At 37.7% G+C, this 19,546-nt stretch overlaps 1 protein-coding gene across 6 annotated transcripts in view; it reads right to left on the reverse strand.

Annotated features, from left to right (window-relative positions):
* Nucleotides 1-19,195, reverse strand: part of KIF5B (kinesin family member 5B) — a 37,885-nt gene extending 18,690 nt beyond the window's left edge. For 2 of the 6 annotated variants that reach the window (XM_067291865.1, XM_067291870.1), the window contains exons 1-11: nt 18,837-19,195; nt 10,141-10,228; nt 8,216-8,289; nt 7,641-7,745; nt 7,166-7,214; nt 6,791-6,846; nt 6,621-6,708; nt 5,030-5,154; nt 3,397-3,501; nt 2,812-2,957; nt 439-587 (exon numbers count right to left, since the gene is read on the reverse strand). In XM_067291865.1, coding sequence (XP_067147966.1) covers nt 439-587; nt 2,812-2,957; nt 3,397-3,501; nt 5,030-5,154; nt 6,621-6,708; nt 6,791-6,846; nt 7,166-7,214; nt 7,641-7,745; nt 8,216-8,289; nt 10,141-10,228; nt 18,837-18,962 — 1,111 coding nt within the window. In that variant the 5' untranslated portion in view covers nt 18,963-19,195. Of the gene's footprint in view, nt 1-438; nt 588-2,811; nt 2,958-3,396; nt 3,502-5,029; nt 5,155-6,620; nt 6,709-6,790; nt 6,847-7,165; nt 7,215-7,640; nt 7,746-8,215; nt 8,290-10,140; nt 10,229-15,440; nt 15,482-17,455; nt 17,528-18,836 lie in introns of those variants that run through there. The other 4 variants (XM_067291866.1, XM_067291867.1, XM_067291869.1 and 1 more) reach the window with 4 other exon arrangements.
* Nucleotides 19,196-19,546: the final 351 nt, after the last annotated feature.

Raw genomic sequence — 19,546 nt, forward strand, 5'->3', positions numbered from 1 at the left:
AGCAATTTTTTTTTTTGCCTATAAAAATGGTTGATAGTTTTAGATGAGGACAAGTTCTTATGATATCGATTTGAATCTGAAAACCAAAGGCAATATTTACTCAGCTTCTGCATTTACAATTAATATCACTTTAAAATATATATATTTTTTACAAGATGAACTCTAAAAATTGTCTAGTTTTCCCAGTAAACTAAGTGTTCAAAAACCTAACCAATAAATTTTCAGACATTTTTCCCATTGTGCAATTACTAAAAATTGTCACAGCTGAAATACAAACTGGGTAAGATAGTAAGCTTCAATGTTGACCTAATACCGCAGCTTTAACATTCTAATTATTGTTTTGCATAGGGCTTTTAATTACTTTAGGTATCCTAAAGACTAATTCAATGTCTATCTTCTTGCCTAAGTTTGCATAACAAAAATTCAATTGTTTCTCACCATTCCGCCATCTGTTGAGTTCATTTTCTAGCCACTGTATGGTGTTACGGAGAGTCTTGTTTTTCTCTTTTTCTTTTTCATATTTCTTTTTCCATTGTTCTGCAGTGAGCTCCACATTGACACAGACTGTGTTCTTAATGGTCTTTGCTCTACATAGAGGGAGCAAGAAGCTCTGAAACTGGCTCTTTTTAAGAATTAAAGATTTTTAGATATAATCTCTTACATATCATCAGTGAAAATGTAAGCAACTCCCACCTCTGCCAAAAGCTTGTTCCTACTCCCTGTCAACTTACTGTTCTTTCAGTTGATTTGATGCAACCATTAGTGGAAGGAACAATCAAATAACCTGTGGAGACGCTCAAAAATCTCAAGCTGGTTGAGCTAAATTCTTTCAAGTGAAAGTATTCAAGTCAGGACACCACACAGCCTTGAACAAAGGGCAGTAAGGGCAGCATCCACCACCCCCAGCACCGTATTTCCAATGGTCAAGGGACAGCATTCACACACTTTCAGAGTGTAAACTATCTAGATTATTTAAAGAACAGCTCATTTCATCCTGAAAGTCCTCTGACTAAACCTCCATTAACAAAAAAAGGTGTACAAGTCATAAAGTTTGGATGTGATCATCTACATTTAGTCAGGTAAATAGTAGTTGGTTAGAAATTTACTTTTTTCATATTACAACTCTTATAAGCATCTTTCTGCCAAGTCTCATTGGGACTTGTTACTCATAAAGGTACGTTATTTCCTACTAGATTATGAGCTGAGAATTTCAGCCTAAATTGAACAACCCTAACAGGTTAAATTAATAGAATTATTAAAATATTAATAAATTAATATACCAGACTGACTAGGGTGACCGAGGTATACTTTCCATAACAGTCTTCTCTGAAAGGTCAGCTGAAAACTTTCTTGTTGAATTAAAACAAAAGAGGTATGCTAACACAGAAGAACAGGTGAACAAAGCGAAACCCTGACAGCTTTCGTAATCTGCTCCAGTAAATTAAGCGATTCAACCTAGTGTTTAGAAGCTGGAGCATTATGATCAGACATTAATAATAGAGTGGCAGAGTTCTAAGTGGGTACCTCCAAATTCCTGTGCAACTTATAACTGAATTTATAAATATCAACACAAATGTTACTAGAGCATTAGATACCAGAAACAGACCAGAGGATTTAATTCAGTATGCTACCAAAGCAAGGTTAGCAGAGGGCAAGCTCCTTCTGCAAACAAATGGTTCAGGTTAACTGTAGAGCACCTCCTTACTCCCTCTTCCCGTTTTAAAATAAGAATATTAATTCCCCTTCCCAAGACCATACATTAAACTGCATTTTGAACCAAATGCTACACTGTCCTCCTGAGAATATACACTCTGTCTTCGGGATCCTGCTCAGCTTAAGTGTCTGTGTCTGTGTCTGTGTCTGTCTGTGTCTGTGTCTGTGTCTGTGTCTGTGTCTGTCTGTGTCTGTCTGTGTCTGTCTGTGTCTGTCTGTGTCTGTCTGTGTCTGTGTCTGTGTCTGTGTCTGTGTCTGTGTCTGTGTCTGTGTCTGTGTCTGTGTCTGTGTCTGTGTCTGTCTGTGTCTGTCTGTGTCTGTGTCTGTGTCTGTGTCTGTGTCTGTGTCTGTCTGTCTGTGTCTGTGTCTGTCTGTCTGTGTCTGTGTCTGTCTGTCTGTGTCTGTGTCTGTCTGTCTGTGTCTGTGTCTGTCTGTCTGTGTCTGTGTCTGTCTGTCTGTGTCTGTGTCTGTCTGTCTGTGTCTGTGTCTGTCTGTCTGTGTCTGTGTCTGTCTGTCTGTGTCTGTGTCTGTCTGTCTGTGTCTGTGTCTGTCTGTCTGTGTCTGTCTGTCTGTGTCTGTCTGTCTGTGTCTGTGTCTGTCTGTCTGTGTCTGTCTGTCTGTGTCTGTGTCTGTGTCTGTCTGTCTGTGTCTGTGTCTGTGTGTCTGTATATAATATAGCACTATATAGGTATATATATAGCTTATATATATAGCTATTAAGTGTTATGATCAGAAAAAGAGAGAGAGAGAGACACCGTAACACTTAATAGCTACATGCACACTGTAGAATTAGAGCAAGAAAATGAACATTCCAATTAATTTTAGTAACTTCTTTTCTCATTCTGCATTAATTTCTGGGTTTAGTAAGAGCAAAATATTAACATATTTATATATGCAATAAATCACCAGTAGCATTTACGATCTCAGTCTATATGCTTATTAAGAACAGATTCCTTCAATAGTTTGCTTACTCTTAGAGGTTTACTTACAACAAAAGGTAATGTGTTGTTAGGCAGGAAACACAACCTTACAAGGCACTTAACAGGGACAAGAAACAAAATTTCATAGGGAAAGTCACCTTGTAAGTCATTTACTCACCTTTGGCCAAACAGAAGAGTAGATTTAGTTTCAGATTCATTGTATGAAGATGGAGAACAGCAAATAACAATAGTGGTTCTGCAATTACCCCCTAGTGAATCCTGAAGGATTCTTGTCATTTTGCTATCACGATATGGAACGTAAGTCTACCAAGAAGACAGTTGAATGAATCAGTCATGGTTTTTCAAACACTTTATTCAACTTGCTAAAATAAGCACTACACCTTTACTAGGCAGAACTTTGTTAGAAACACAGATCAAGTTCTACTTTAACCCAAAACAGATGTCATGGTGAAACATGCATGGGAAGACATAACAGCGTATTTCTAAGTTTGGTAACTTCTAGAGTAGAAGAAAACTTTCAGTATGATGTTTGAAGTCTCTCAACATTAAATAATACCATTATTGCTCCTCACACTGAAGAAGCGACAACACAGTACAAGAATAATTGTCATGCGCAATGCATTTATACAATTAGATTAAAGATTCCATGCACATCACCAAATAGGTCAGTAAAGAATTTCTGTAAATTATAATGCACTTAGATACAAGCCTTTAAGTTTAAAAATACAAAGAGAACACTTACACTGCTTTCAGCCAAAGCTGAGATGACATTTCCAAGAGCAGACAAAGACTTGTTGATGTTCTTAGCCTCATCCAGCACAGCACCTTCTGCTCCAGTTTTACTAACCTATACAACATTTCAATGAATTATTAAATGCATCTTCAGAAACACCTTCCACATTTAATACAAAACTTGAATAATACTCTCTCATTAAAGGCAATTCTGATTTTAAGAGGTACACATCAGCAAGCTGGTTTAGAATAACCAAAATCCTCCTCAGACTCCCTACCTTATTTTACCATCAATTTTTCATTGAAAAAGAAATCAGTGTTTGGAGATGCTTCTGATATTTCAACAAAAGTGAACATCTTCCCTTGGAAAGCAGGCTTTTTTATAGAAGATAAGTGAATAGCTAAAAGCTTGCATCTATGAACTGAAACTTTTGCTCAGGTTAATTCCTTAAAAAAAACAAAATAAAAGGAAATGTGTTGTGAATAATTTGCAGTATCAAAGCAAAAGTTAGAACTTTGTCTATGAAGGTCTATATAAGTTTGGCTAGAGGCCATTCCAAAAGCCAGGAAAACACATCAGTGAACCTATTTTAACAGAAGTTCATGAGAACACAGGTTTTAAAGGCTGAATTTGACCCACATGAATGCCCTAGGAACTGAAGTTGATATTAGCAGAAACTGGGAGGAGGAGGAAGGAAAAAAAAACATCTACCTTATCTCACACCACTGTTTATCTTAGCTCTCCTGCCTGAGGGCTGAATTTGATGTATAGTTCCATAGTTCCCCCTTTATATTCTTCTCATCAAGATGCCATCATGACAGCTAAGCAATTCTATTTGCTTATGTTTAATCCAGTCCAAAACAACCCACAAAAAAGAAATTAATGTATTTCAGAAGACCGTGAGAAGTAGGAAACAAAATTTGTGATAAACAGTAAAAGGAACAAAACTACACAGAAAGGAGACCTGCAACCTGGCTTGTTTTTTCAACTTTTTGCTCATCTAGCTTTAATGCTTCCAGTTTGCTTCTGATCAAAAAAGACAACCACTAAGAAATACATTCTAGAATAAGAGCAGGATCAGATAGAACAGAAAGGCTGCAGAACAATCACGTGCAAAAGCAGTACCAAGCAGAAATGACTGAAAAAGCTGGAGACAAAGATGGAGATAAGCCCCAGAAGGAAAAATTAAAAGGAGTAAACTACAATGAATAATAAAGCAGGATAATACTAATATACAATAAGCAAAATGGATTTCCTTCTTTTAAGCACTGATACAGGAAAGAAAGCCGTCATCAATTGCAATAATGCTGATCAGAATTTCAAATTAGGAAAACTGGCACCACTACATAAGAAAATTTAGATACTCCACATGCATAAACACTCTGATTTCAGTACCTAACTATCCAACACACCCATACAGTTTTTACCTCTCAGACACTGAGAACAAACTCTAGCCTATTTCCTCATCCTATTCCACAAACTCCCTGCAGAAATGCAAATCAGTTTAAGGAGAGAGTCTCTAAAGTCAGAATTAAAAAGCTTCAGAGATGACTGAACAGTCACTATTACAATCAAATATTTTAAGTGAATGTAAAAATTGACCTGAGTTTTACAGAGCATAAAAAGAGAAATTAAAAGTTACCTTTTCACTACCTGCCAAGTCCACAAGGTAAAGTTTTCCACTTAGTTTCTGTTCTGTTTGAGTATTCTCTTGTTTCACATTAATAAGAAAAATACTATGACTTCGGGAGCTGTGTTCATTCATATCTATAATCCAAAATATATAAATTGTCAAAAATATTTGTACAATCAATATTACTTGACTAATACAGTATCTTCCCACAGTGAAGTGACAGATCTAAAGCTAATGGAACTACATGCAGTAGTCTCACAAGACAGTAAAACTAGAGCTAGTGAAACCAAGTCAGTATCACCTAACAGAGTAACAAAGATCCAGTCTCCCTTGGGCTTCTATTAATACCACATAAGCTCACTGATAAGATTTGCTAGCATGTCAACTATGGATTTCACACATTTAATTTACTACATTAAAACACAAAGTACAGAGCACACTTCAAAAATTTAGTGCATCACATTTCACACTTTTGTGAAAATTTGAACTAGATGGTTAAGCCCTCTCTCATCCTTTTCTCCTTTAAATATGTATTGCCACCTGCGCTGTGAAACCACAATGTAAACAAGACTCACGTTGAATTTAAAAAACTGTTTTAAATTCATTAACAAGACCTAAGCTGCCTGCAATCCCAAAGAGAACATAAGTCTGCCTGTTTCTTCTTCCTTTTAACCATAAATCCCTCATAGACCTAAAAGGATCAGTTCATTAATTCCACAGATGCAGCTCAACATAGGAGAATATCTCTGTATCCAAGTCTCTGCTATTTCTCCATTACTTAGCCTAGTCCCCATTTCAGTACTATGTTACCTAGAAGTAATCAAGTTGAAGTGCAGGACTTACTCTTTCCTTAACAGGAACACCATTTTTATTTCTGCTCCTTCGCCAAAGACAGGAGAAGGAAAAATCTTATAATATTTTCTTTAAAAAATGTATGTTCTCTTTCTTTTGTTAAGTAAATAACCAGACACAGAAAAGAAATTCCTCCTCAGCCTGGCTCTCAAAGATTTCCAACAGTTACCAAAGACTGAAGTATTATTCTGCATGCCTCTTATCTGTCCTTGTCATTTTTTGCCTTTTTTTGACCCTCTATCCTGCTTCCTGTGGGAGTGTGGAGACCTATGTCATGGCTCCTGGCAACTCAGTTGCATGCCACAGGCCAAAAAGCAAAACTTGGGACATTGGGATGCTGCTTAAATCTGCAGTATGTCTGAATAAATTTTCTGACCAGCTTTTCTTAGAGGCTGCAACATAAAGGCCAAGCTATAGATGAGACACAGTGGCTTACTTACAGATTCACAAGTTAATTGGAGCAAATTCCACAAACTGGGACTTTGCATTATTCCTAACACAGAACTACATTTTTTTCCAGTGATTCAGAGCTCCTCACTGATCATTTTCTCCTTCTAATCCAAGCCTAAGTAACATCTAACAAGAAACGAACTGAAAGACTTGTTTCTAAAAGACGTGCTGAAATGGCTTACACGAGGCCTTTTCAAAAACCCAAATTATTTAGTGCACCATTTTTGTCTTCCCCACTTTTTAATACATACAATAAACAAACAGATAAAGCACTAAAGGAGATAAACATAATACTTACTTGTAACTGCTACATGTCGGTTAGATTTTCCTTCATCTATAGTATCCATAACTTCTTCCGGACTACATACAAAACGCTCCGTGCAACCCTTTAAAAATATCAACAAGCCAGAAGTAAATGGTGTACATCACAGAAGTGAAAGATCAAAACAACATCAGACTGACACTCACCTTTACATAGGGAACTCTATTTTTGTCTTCATGAACAGAAAGATTGGTCTTTGAAACTGGAAGAGAAAAAGTTCTAAAGCTGAAGTACATATCGATTCTTTGCAAAATGAATGAGCTGTTCACAACATATACCCCAGGAGTTATAGATATTATTTCACAGCAATACTTTATAAAAACAGAATATACATGAAACAGCCACTAGTGCTGCTTAAATGATTTTGTACAGATTAGCTCCATGCTTTCTCATTTTGATGTACCTATATCATGTATAGGTTATTATTAGCATACTACATAGCTAAGTATCATGGTAAGGCTTTTTTTTTAAAATCGCCCCCTACAGAAGAAATTTTTATTTCATATAAATATAAAACTTACCATCCAAAAGGTCCCTTATTTTATCCAAGTATATTTCAAAATATGACACCTAAAAGGGAGATGAGAAAAAAAAAAAAAAGATAAAGCTATGTGTTTTTGCTTTCTAATGCTCTTGGACAAGAAGGATCCAGCATGATTTAGAACTCCCACATAATACCGTGTCTAGCTCGCGTCCTTGAGGCTGAACTAAAATATACCTTTAAAGAAGAAATCATTTTGATGAAAAGCCTCAAGTAGTATCAGCACTGACACAGACTATCAGGATAGCTACCATCAATGTTTAATGGAAACAAGATTAAAATGTTAACTTAATTCTTCTTTAAGAAGAGCCAGTTACTTCTGAAATAACTCCCTTAGATTTTCCAAGTTACATTCTGCAAAGGTATAGATAGAACAAACATTTAACTACAGACTACTTCCAGTTTTGATACTGAAGCAACAGTTACTTAAATAGGTAACAATGAAGAAAGCTTACTTTAATGTGAAACTCGAGATTTTCATCCATAGAGTAAATATAATTAAAAATATCTTGCACTATTCTTGGAATAATCCCCATTCCATCTGGGTCATGAAGCTTCCCCTTATTAGAAAAAGATACAATAAAATGAAACATTATATTGAATTCAACATCACAAACAGTATTTAAAGGCAAAACAAAGAGTCAACAGACAACAACCTAGTTTTAAATACATCATACCTGTCAGCCTTTTATTTTACCTATAAAGGAAAGTCTTGACCATCCATTTAAGCCCAGCATTTGCCAGGAGGGAAAAAGACAGCCTCAGATCTCTCTCAAACAACTAAAAGTGAAAATCTACTATTAGAAATGCCATGTTTCTTCTCCTACTACTGAGAGCGGAAAGAATACAGTAATTGCCATTTCTAGTCCTGACAAACATTTTAGGTATCCAAATATTGCAATGGAAAGGGGAAAAAAGTTAAAATTCAAGATGAAAACAGCAGATAGATCTTATTTCTAGAAAGATAATAGCATTGTGGTGAGAAGAGATGACAGTGACAGTAAGAGAAAACTAGTTTAAGATTTCTTACTTCCATAGTGTGTGTCTTTCCAGATGATGTTTGCCCATAAGCAAATATTGTACCATTGTATCCCTCAAGTACATCTAAAAGGAAAAAGTATTTTCATTAGGGTTCTTTTCCCTTTTCTGTGCAAACGTCAAGTGAAATAGAACGCAAGCAGACAATTGCTAAAATGGTTAGCAAGTTAAATCATTGATTAAACACATCAATGTTTGGGAACTCAATGCTAGGGTTTGGGTTGGGGGAAGGCCATTTTTAATGAATTAAGTCACCATCAATCACAATTTTAGAAGTTTACTATATTAGAAGGACCCTTTTCCTTCAACCAGAACATCAGGACTTTAGAACTGGGAACAGAAAAGAAATTCTGGGTTAATGTCCGGATACAACTACCAGGATGAAAAACAGATAGTCTTCAATGACTTAAGAGGAAGAAGGAACTGTAAGCAAGAATGTTACGGTACTGTCTGTCTTCACAGGGAAAGTTCAAGTGCCTATTGGTTAAGAGAATGAGCTATGCTATAAGTTTTAGCAGTTTACTCTTAGCCCACAAGGAGAGTTTGTTACATTTTAAATTGTGGATGAACCAACCTGGGGCTGGGGTTTTTTGGTTTTTAGATTTTTGTTTATTTGTTTACCAGTCTGTTACTGTTGAATCTCATCTTGAAAGCAAACTTTTGTTTTCCATAAACAACCACGGGCTACTCCCAAATGGGGAAGTCTTATCTAACCCATCATACCCCTATATCCATCTGTACCATCACTACAGTTCAGTAGCCACAAGATGCCTCATAGCCTAAGAAAACACACCCAGAAAAAGAACAGATTAGTTTTTCAGATTGGGGGGATTGGGGGGGGGGGGGAGAATGGGGGACACGAAGGAGGCAGTAAGGAAGGATTACAGTTCTTGGTCAACTCCAATTTCGAATTGCCAAAATTCAATTAATTCAATTTTTAATCTCCAATAAAGAAAGAAAGAAAAAAATCTTTTGATCTAACCCTGATCTCTATTTAACTCCTTAAAGACTTAAATTTTTGCAGTAGCATGGATTTTTCCACAGCAATTCACTTTACTTATTATCAAAAAATGTGTATTTACCCAATCTTCTGTTATCTTCCTTTTCCTTTTATTATTAAAATATCCCTAAAATATCAATTATTAGTGGTTTCTTACAAGACTTTGTTAAAGTTATTTTGAAAGTTGTATCAACTAGAATTTATTACACTAACCTCCTCAAGAAACTGTAAAAGAATTTGAGGAAAATAGCTAATTGCTTACAACAACAATGTACTGTTTCGTGACCTTGTAAGACTCGACTTTTAGAAGTTACTAGGCTAATTCTGACAATTCAAGTTGGAAACTGTACACCCTAAGATGCGCAAAGATAAGAGGACTCATATTTAAACTTTTACTTGAAGCTAAAAATCACAGCAAAAAAGAATCCTTTAACTGCATATTAAACAACCTTAGAAAATATCTCCAGCATACACGTTAATTTACAAGTTTCCTTCTTATATTCCTTTGAACAAGGTAACGCAACCGTAGGATGTTTTCTGACACCAGTAAATCTCAAAAAAATATTTAAGAAACTACTCACAAGAATTGTTTTTAAACAGAAATGTTGTATTTTTTCTTTGATTAATTTCTGAGAAACTGTTTTAAACAATCTTTTGCAGAGACCCATGGAAAAAAAATAAAATGTGAAAGGTAAATATTATCAAATGTTACAAATAACTGAAACAGCAGGTTTAGAATTGAGATGATTGATCTACCGGACTACAAGAAGATTTTACACTGCTATGATCCATGCCGGTTCTAACTAAAGATTTAGAGGGTAAGAAGAAGGAGTAACAGAAGTATCAGTTTTCACCATTAAAACCCACACAAATATATGAGGCATTTCCTTATGGCAAAAGTTGTTCTCCCACCTTACCTTTGACAATCTTTTTAGCACAATCATTGTATACTTGTTCCTGTGATGTGTTTGACTGGAATACACGGTCAAATATATATGGCTTGGACTGGAGAAAAAGAAAGAAAAAAGAAAAAAGGGCATAAGAGCTATTTAAAAAACAAATCCTAGAAACATAACTGAAAGGTGTTTGAATATAGTTTAGAAGTAATCCTTACTGTCTCAATATCTTATGTTTTAGTCACTTTTAAGATAGTATTGTGGAAAACGGCTCACATACAGTATTGCCTAAATCTTTATATGCTTGCCTACAAATAAGGCCTCGATTTAAATATACTTGGTTTCAAAGTGCAACCTAGACAGCTTTCCAAAACTACTCTCCCACATGCCCTCAATCTACCTCAGTTACAACATAAGCCAGTACCTGGGCTGTACGTCTGAGAAGCCTTTATTCCTTTCTACTACTCTGGTACTCTGGTAGACCCAAATTATTAAAAATGATTTACAACACATTACACAGAATGTTTGCCTTGGTAATATTTGTTAAAAAACCCAAACCAAAGCAAGCATTCAGATCACCTGCAATCAGCATAAGAACATTCTTCCTCCCCCTCACCACCCAAAAACCCCCACTATCCATAAGCAGAAAGAAAGGGCCAGTTCTGGAGGAAGAGAACCTTTCGTAGAAGACTGATTTTGGAAGACACTAAAAGAAGCAGCTCTGATGCAACTTTCTGAAAGTAATGTTAGATTTTGCTTTGTTTTAAATACAAGAGATTTTTATAGCACAGTTCAAAGTAGGTGAAAAATCATTAGGATATGAACTATTATGCTCATCTTATGAGGTTCAAGTTTTTGTAGCATTTTTGCAGTTTGATTTAGTATCTTTTGCAGATAACCAAGACTTACAAGGGACCTAGGTCTCTTCCTGTTGCTAATCTCACTGCAACTGTTAAGTGCTCGATTTTGCTTAAATTTAATCATCATCCTTCCCCTTCCCCCAAGGATATTCTGAAACAGCCTCCCTGGCAGAGCAACAAGTACAGCTTCCATCTTTCACCCACCCACATTCCTTTCCCCAGTCTGACCTTCCATGGGCCTTTTAATAAGGTCTAGCATAATATCAGGCAAAGCTTTTTAGTTCCAACACATAGGCAACTGCTGAGAGGGCTTGCATCCAAGTAGATGAGCTCCCTCTCAGGAAAAAAAAAAATACACACACACACACATATATATATATACACACACACACTTTATTATAGCATTCATAGTGTAAGTATGCTTAAGAAACCACAAGACTCAGTAGGCAGAAACTATCCCTAAGGTGCTAAAGTTCATCAGATGATGCAGACTGTTTCACATTAGGGAAATCACAATTTCTCTCAACTGCTCTCAGTTATTCATTTTTACCTTCAGATATACATCAAATTCTTAAGTTCCACGGGAAGAACTGAGACCATTATATTGACTAAGTACACCAGGAGAAACTAACAATTGCAAGCAACCTTGAGGTAAGAGACTGAAGACTGCAAATGCATTATATAAAGAGATAAGTCACTGTAGAAAAGATAATGTTAGCCATACATTTTCTTTCTCACTAGCATCTGTAATTTTAAAAAGCTTCCACCCACACAAATATCAGTCAGCTACACTATACTCTGCAAGTCAACTGCATCACAAAACATACTCATCACATTTCTTTCACACTCAAGTTCTTCTACGCATTTGTGTGCACTGAAATAATAACGTTTAGGTTGATCATATTTACCATTACAAATTGGAAGAATATAGTGGGAAAAGTCATAATGTCCACACTCTATGCAACAACCATTAACCGCACTCATTGCTTTCTCACAGATTCCCAACATCTGATCTTTGCTACCCCCAGCAGAACTTACCTCCTCAGAGAAATGAGAACAGAAAAGTACACTAAAATGCAAATATTATTTTGCATAGTGTTATGTTTAAATGAATTTACACACATTATTGTATACTTACATATTACTGCAAAAACATTGCTAATGTCAAACAGCAGATTTTTAGTTGCTTCAAAGAAACCCAACTTTAAAAATCAAGTTTAGTTTCTGGTAAGGGAGAATACCTTGTTTAGAAAGTGCTGTAGGCACAAAATCAGTGCTAGTCTGTAGCTATCCTGCAGTCTACAGGAATTTGCAGAAGGTTCTAAAAAAGCATCCATTTTCTAACATTTTTAAACAGTATTTAGAGTGTTGGGGGTTTTTTTATTCTTCTGCCAAGCAAAGTTTGACTGAAATAAATTATTTGATATCTATGTAAAAGGAAAATTATGTTTTCTCATAACTCAAGAGTAATCCCTGAACACAGCATACTTTTAGACTCTCCACCTGCCATTCAGATGCCTTCATACAAGAACAGAGCCAAATTACAGAATCTCATGTAAGTACCATCTCTACTCGTTCACAACATTTAATAAGATGAAGAATAGCACGTATGATGAATGCTATGGATTAGTAAGAACAGAAAGCAAAGCTGTAAGAACTGCAGGCAATAATGCCTTTAATTGATCTTGTTTATTTTTACAGTGAAAGCTGGTAGGCACATGACAAATTCCAACTACCCTCAAATAATAACTGCTACCAACACACCACAAAATTACTAGAGCCCCCTTCATACCGCTTGTCACATCCCCATCCCTTGCAGGGAGAAACTGGTAGATTTGTCAACATGGCCTCAATATTATCCCTTTCCAGATCAAGCTAGAATATAACTTCAAAGCCCTCAAAAACCCAATTAAGTACTTCCCTCACCACCCACAGTACACTTGTTTATCACACCTGTGAGAATCCACATTAAATGACTGTCCCTCTTCTATCACCACTGAATCAATATCTAACCGAGGCAGTTTAGCCAAGCATGTTCCAGGATTAAAAAAAAAAAAAAAAAAAAAAAAAAAAGTTATTCCCACTCAGTATAGTTTCAGTCAGTATAGTTTTTTTGGCACCTGCAATGCTATGTCTTATCACTTCTCTTATAGTCTACTTTCTGATGTAGACAAAGCCAAAACCATTATTACACAGATTACCCTGCCCTAGAAAGCGTGGTCATTACTTTCAAGAGATTAAGCAAGAAAGATTCAAGTGACAGATACTTTTCTGTAATCAGATGCCTCTTCTTCCCCAAGAAGTAAACAATCAGGTATTATGACGGAACTGCAAACACAAGAGGTCCAAGTAACATTATCACATGGTCTCCACAACTGTGGTAGTGTCACTACCATGATATGACACTGCCTTAACATACTCTAGAAATTTATTTTCAACATATCTTACTTAAATCCTAATAGAAATTTAACATATATTGCTCAAGTGTCCCACAGTAAGAACTCTGCAAGCACTCCCACAGCCCTCAGAAAGTACATCGGTCAACATGATTTAGCAGCAATTATACCAAATTTTAACAAAAGGTTTATGTCCAAGTACACATTACTGCAGTTAACGTAAAGACTAACTACCATTTATATAGAAGAATGCTCAACCCATCCAAATCATACAAGATTAGGAGCACGTAAGACTTGTTCTTCCAAAAAGTCAATTTTTCCTAGTACTTTTATTGAAGACCACACAAAAAATACCTGATCTTACTTAGGCTGAAATCTTAATTTAAAAAAAAAAAGTATGTACTTAAAATAAGTTACATAAAATTATTTTAAATTATTTCTAAGGAATTTTCCCATTGTAATCTTCTGTGAGTTATAGAGTTGGTTAGTCATAAGACTATCTTAGTTCACCTTATTTTCTAGGCATTAATATCTGAAGCAAAGCCAGTAGTGAAAGGTTACTTGAAAACCAATTGTGTATCTTTCTTCCACAACATCTGCAGATGCTCTTTAAGGTTAACCAAGGCATTCTTTTTTGCTAGAATGGATTGCTAAAACAATGTTTTATAAACCTGTGTTTAGCTTATTCTTGGTGTGAGGTTGAAGAAATGGGCTTACTTTCCCCTTAAGTTTAGATTCTTTGTTAAAGAACATTCCCACTTTCAGCCACAAGATACATTAAAAAAAAAAATTCCACATTGAGCTATTTCTGGAAAACATGATGTCAAATACCTGGTTCAGTTCTTCCTATTACAAAGCTAAAGTACTGCTACCTTGACACATCAAATGGAGTCCAGAGTTGCACATGAGTGAAAGGGTACAATCCCAACTTAGTATTTTATTTCAGGTTAAGTAAAAGATTTTTTTTTATATCCTAGAATTAGAAACTGCAGCTGATAGGGAACAGTCAGTAGATCTCAGCTCTTTTTGCGTTCTATTCCTTATTTCTGTGCAAATACCACAATCTGAGTATAAACATGAGTAAAGTTACACATACTGTACACCCTGCAAGAAACAACTAGATTTTTTCAGCAGTTATTTATTGTCATAGAGGACTAAAACATGAAAGTTTATCATGAAAATTTGTGACTGGAAACTCAATTCCAGCATCAAACCAGAGATAATTTGGAAAAAGGGTTTCAGCAAAGCTTTACTTTTGCAAAATTGTTTCTTCTAAAGCAAAAAGTAAACACTGCTGACATAAACCATCATTAGGTTTCAGAATGAAAACCAAACATGACATGAGTGGTGAAATGTTTTTAAGAAAGTGGTACAGCAATCAAGGAGTACATCCTCCTTTAACCATTGCTGTAAGCTAGAATACTTGCTTTTTGTAAAATCACTAGATGAGTATCATCTGAGAGACTTCTCTATTATCTACCATCCAGGGATCAAAATTGAAAAAAGTAACACTGAAAGAATAAGAATACTTCATCTACAGATTATAACAACTTCTGGCTTATGACTAAAGTTTCACTTTAAGCATTAATCAGAAACACACTACTAAAAATACTCAGAGTGTTTTCCTTCACTCTAGTAAAATAACACAAAGAACTCTTGTTTAAGAATGCACCTTGCTCCCTGCATTTATACATTTATATCTTTCAGGAATGCACAAGTTGCTTTTACTGCAGCTTTTGGCAGAAGATTATTCAGAAGAAAACGTAAGTGACCTTCATTAGTCAGATTCTAACACAACTTAAACCAAGCCATGTTTTCATTTACTATCCTATAATAGTTCATAAAAGCAATGAAAAAGAAAGCTAAATACGTCTCATACTCTTCACAGAGACTATGTCTTAAGTAACAAAAACACTTCTCTAAACAAATACTAAAATACAGGCAGGTAGTCAGGAGCCTTTCCTACAAGCCATGGAAATAAGGACTATATTATGATTGCTACTAGAAGAGTCTGGAGGAAAGCAGGACATTGTCCATTTGTGTGTCAATACCCATAATGCCTTACCACTTCAGCCATTTGACAGTACTGATTTCAGTTTAGGCTTCTGTCTGAAATGGTTGAGTGTGACTGCACTGAGTAACTTCTCTTTTGGAGAGTTGTAAGATGAGCAAGACTAGGGATAGAGATTAAAAAAAAAAAGTACAGATACTTTAAGCAGAGCTATAAAGCTATCCAGCTACAAGCAGTTTTACATTTAAAAAATACAGGACATAATCACATACATTATAAGCTTGTTAGTCTCCCCCCATCATATTGCTCATAGTCTGAAATTCCTGAGTAAGTCACTTTCAACTTTATGTTAAACAGCATAAATCTCTTTATATACAAGGTCCATATATACATAGCAAGTCATGCCATTGAATTATCTGTTTTAACAAAATCCCTATATTAACAAAAGGGCCATTAGCAAAAATATTTAATAAAGTGTTAAAATGGAAAGAAGCTGCCTTTGATTAATATTTAAACTTTAAAAAGCTCTTGACTAGTTAAAAGAAGCGGTATCCTGTTAAAGAACAGTACCTTTCCAAAGCCTGCTCTTTAAAACAGGCCAACAGCACTTGCCCACCCAAATTGCTGTTATATACCAACTACAATTAAAGCAAATATTTTATCTAACACAAATCGAAACAACTCCTGGTCCAGAATGGCAACCATATCAGCAATTACACAGGAGCTAGGAAAAGATGGGGAGAAGGGTGAAGAGACAGTTCAGAGATGACAAGGGAGCCAAGAAGGGAGGAGGAGGGTTTGGCTACAGTCACTGCTTTCCCTCCTCTCCTTCCTCCAGAGGGTTCAAATCTGAGATAGAGCCTGCTATAAGCTCTGTTCCCACTGTCTCCTAGTTTTCATCTCCAATCTATCATGTCAAGCAACATCTAAGTATTATTTAAGAAGCCTTCAATGTTTCAGCATAGATCCAGGCACACACAGAAGGCATCATAATTCCATCAGGCTACTCAAGACAGTGACAGCAGACAAGGAAAGCAGATACATAATATATATAAAAAGTGGCTCAATTAACTGTTCAAATGGCAGCCAATATTACATGTAGCTGTAAATACAGAAATTTTAATAAACAGTTGAAAGCAACCAAACATACAGCTTACCAAGGAATGTTTTTAGAAACTGTTTCATGAGAAGAATTGTTTTGTTACTATCCTCCCTTTGACAATTCCGCAAAACACAGGCAAGATGTGGTTGGTTAGCTACATCCTCAGATTGCAAGGTAACTTAGTAAAACCCCTGTCAGCTAAAAACAAAAACCAACCAACCGACACCAAAAAAAAAGCCACACACATATAGAGGAATTCCAGAACATCAATCCTCTATTAAAATAAAGTTCAAGTACCGTCAACTACTCCTGTAATCTAATAATGCTTTTTTTCAGTATTTTTTCAAGGTCAGACACAGCAAGTCTTGGACCTGGGATCACTGAAGATTTTTCTTTTTTACCCATGCAGAAAACACTAAAATACAGTTGTAACAATAAATATTAAGTCCCTACCAAATCCCAGCACAGAGCCCCGCATGATCCCTCAGAAGCATGACATTACATTGTTCTACACAAATTTAGTGCCACCTCAGCCCAATTTACATTGTAGACATTTTAAAGAATATTTAAAGATATAAAAGTTTTCTCTTTAACTCACAAACAATGAGAAATTCTAGTTTTAATATTTGGTAATAAACTCCTTAAAATTTTTAAATTGTGTAAAACTGTCTAACTGTGAGAAGCAGAGTATTAGAGATGAAAATGCAGAAGATTCTATTCAACCTGCAATGCATGGATGGAAACAACATTTTTAAGTCCATTCCAAATTACCTCCTTTCTGTTATTTAAGACGTACTTCATTAGAAATGGCTGTAATTTAGCCCAAGAACTACTGAAATAAACAAGATGCGGAAAATGCATCACTTAGGAAAGAGTCAGGAAAAAAAAAAAAAAAAAAATCAATGTTTGTGAAATTAATCCTGGATTTTAAACAGAACGTACAGTGTCACAATGAACAGATACTCACTGATGGTGTGAGATCATTTGTTCTAGTTAAATTTTCCATTTCCAGGTTTGGTTCCTTACTCTGAGGAGTTTACCTGTACAATCTGAGTAAGAAGAGATTACTCCAAAATAACAACTTGTCAGCTGAAAGAGGCCCAAATTACCTCATTTCACAAGCATTCTAGCTTTCTTGCAGCTCAAAACTCATGGAATTCCATATTTGATTCGCAAAATCAGTGGAATTCAAACAGAATAAAGCACCAGCCTTTAATATGTCATATTAAAAAAAACTTATGTTATTAATGTCTTCTTCGAAGTTCAGATACTGCGAGAAAAAGGTAGTACTGGTAGCCTTAAGAAAGGGAGTAACAAAAAATTTAAAGAAAAATAATCAACTGACATTTCTAAGTTGTGCATTCAGCAACACAGAACCAGTATTGTCTCTATAGAGTGATTAAAAGTTAGCAGAGATAAAACACAAGCATTAGGAATAAAGTGTTTGTTTGCAGAATACTAATTAAACTAGGCAGTAGGCTACTATATTTAACTTTATATGCCGGCTCCACTTTGTGGCTAAATATGACACACTGAACAACAAAGCTAGTATTATCTTTTTCCCTGTAACATCCAGATTGCCTTATAAAAGCCTTCATACCTTATAAGATGACTTAGGTTAAAATGGATTATAGAGTGGTAGTAAGTCAAAAGGTCTCAGTTCATTCTGCTTTAAAAGAAGTTATCAGCCGATGACTGATTTACAGATCATAAGCACTGGTCAAACGGATCCCACGCTGTTGTCGTGCGTTTTCTTTCTAAAATCTTTCTGTTGATAATTACATCGCTGCTAGTCCCAGTGCACACTGGGACTTTTGAACGACTATTTATTGAGTGGCCAAACTCATTACGGTCGCCAAAACCAGGCACAGCCTAGCCAGGGGACACTCTGCAGGACTCGTCTGTCACACTCCACCTCCCAACTCGCACGTTTTCCGTGGGCACATCGAAGCCTGCCCTGTGGCTCAGACTCAGCAACGACAACTCCAGTTACGCCCCAAGTTGCAATCTTTTGTTAGAGCCTTTGGTTTCAGCCAGATTTCCTGACCTGCTGCCACGGGCACGTCCTGCAACCACACATGCACGGCCAGGAGATGGGCCCCCCAGCTGTCCCACCAGCCCCCGCTCTCTGCCCCACCATGCCCGCCTCCAGCCTAGCCGCTCCCGTCCACCGCTCTGCCCTGCCCTCCTCCCCTTCCCACCCCCACCCCAAAACAGCCACCCCTTCCCGAGGCGGCCCCGCCTCTCGCCTCACACCGCGCCCATCCCCGCGGTATCTGACCCCACCGCCCGCACGCCCCCCCCCCCGACGCTTCCCCCCAGCTTTCCCGTCCGGGGTGGCCTCTCACCGCGATGACGACGGTGTCTTCGCCCTGAAACTTGGCGACGTACTTGTCGCCACGGGTCACTTCGGACTCGTTGAGGGGCCTGAAGCGACACATCACTTTGATGTTACACTCCGCCGGGTCCGCCATCTTAGGCCAACGCTGCCGCCTCCGGGGCGCTCAGTTCCGCCGCGACCCGCTGCTACCTCTGCGCCGCCCGCTCCGGGGGTCTCGCAAGCCGCCGTTGCCGCCGCTGCCGGGAGGCCCGCGTCCGCCTAAGCAGAAGAGAAAAGGGAAGGGCCCCTTCCTGGCCGCCGCTGCCGCCTCCTGCTCTCACTTCCTCCCCAATATGGCAGCCATGGCGGCGCCTGCAGCCGGCAAGTCCCGACCCTCCCCTCCCCGGGCAGAGGAGGCGCGGACGGCAGGGCCGGGAGGGGGTGACGTCACCCTCTGCAGCGCCCAAGCCCCGCCCCCCGGCTCGGAGGTGCCGCGCAGGCGCGGCGAGAGGCCCGGCTACGACGAGAGCTCTACAGCGCAGGCGCGAAGCCGTCGCTGGGGTGGAGGGAGCGGGGCCAACCGGCGGGAGGATCGGCGCTCCGTGGTGCAGACGCTCGCACCGGGCAGGCGCAGCCAGGATGAGGGGGCGGGGACAAGAGGGGCGGAGCTTTGGGGGGTGTGGGTTCGTGGGGGGCGGGGCTCCCTCCGAGGGATGGGAGGAGGGTGTGGTAGGGACG

Source organism: Apteryx mantelli, chromosome 2 (genome assembly GCF_036417845.1).
Source record: "Apteryx mantelli isolate bAptMan1 chromosome 2, bAptMan1.hap1, whole genome shotgun sequence".
Classification (NCBI taxonomy): domain Eukaryota; kingdom Metazoa; phylum Chordata; class Aves; order Apterygiformes; family Apterygidae; genus Apteryx; species Apteryx mantelli.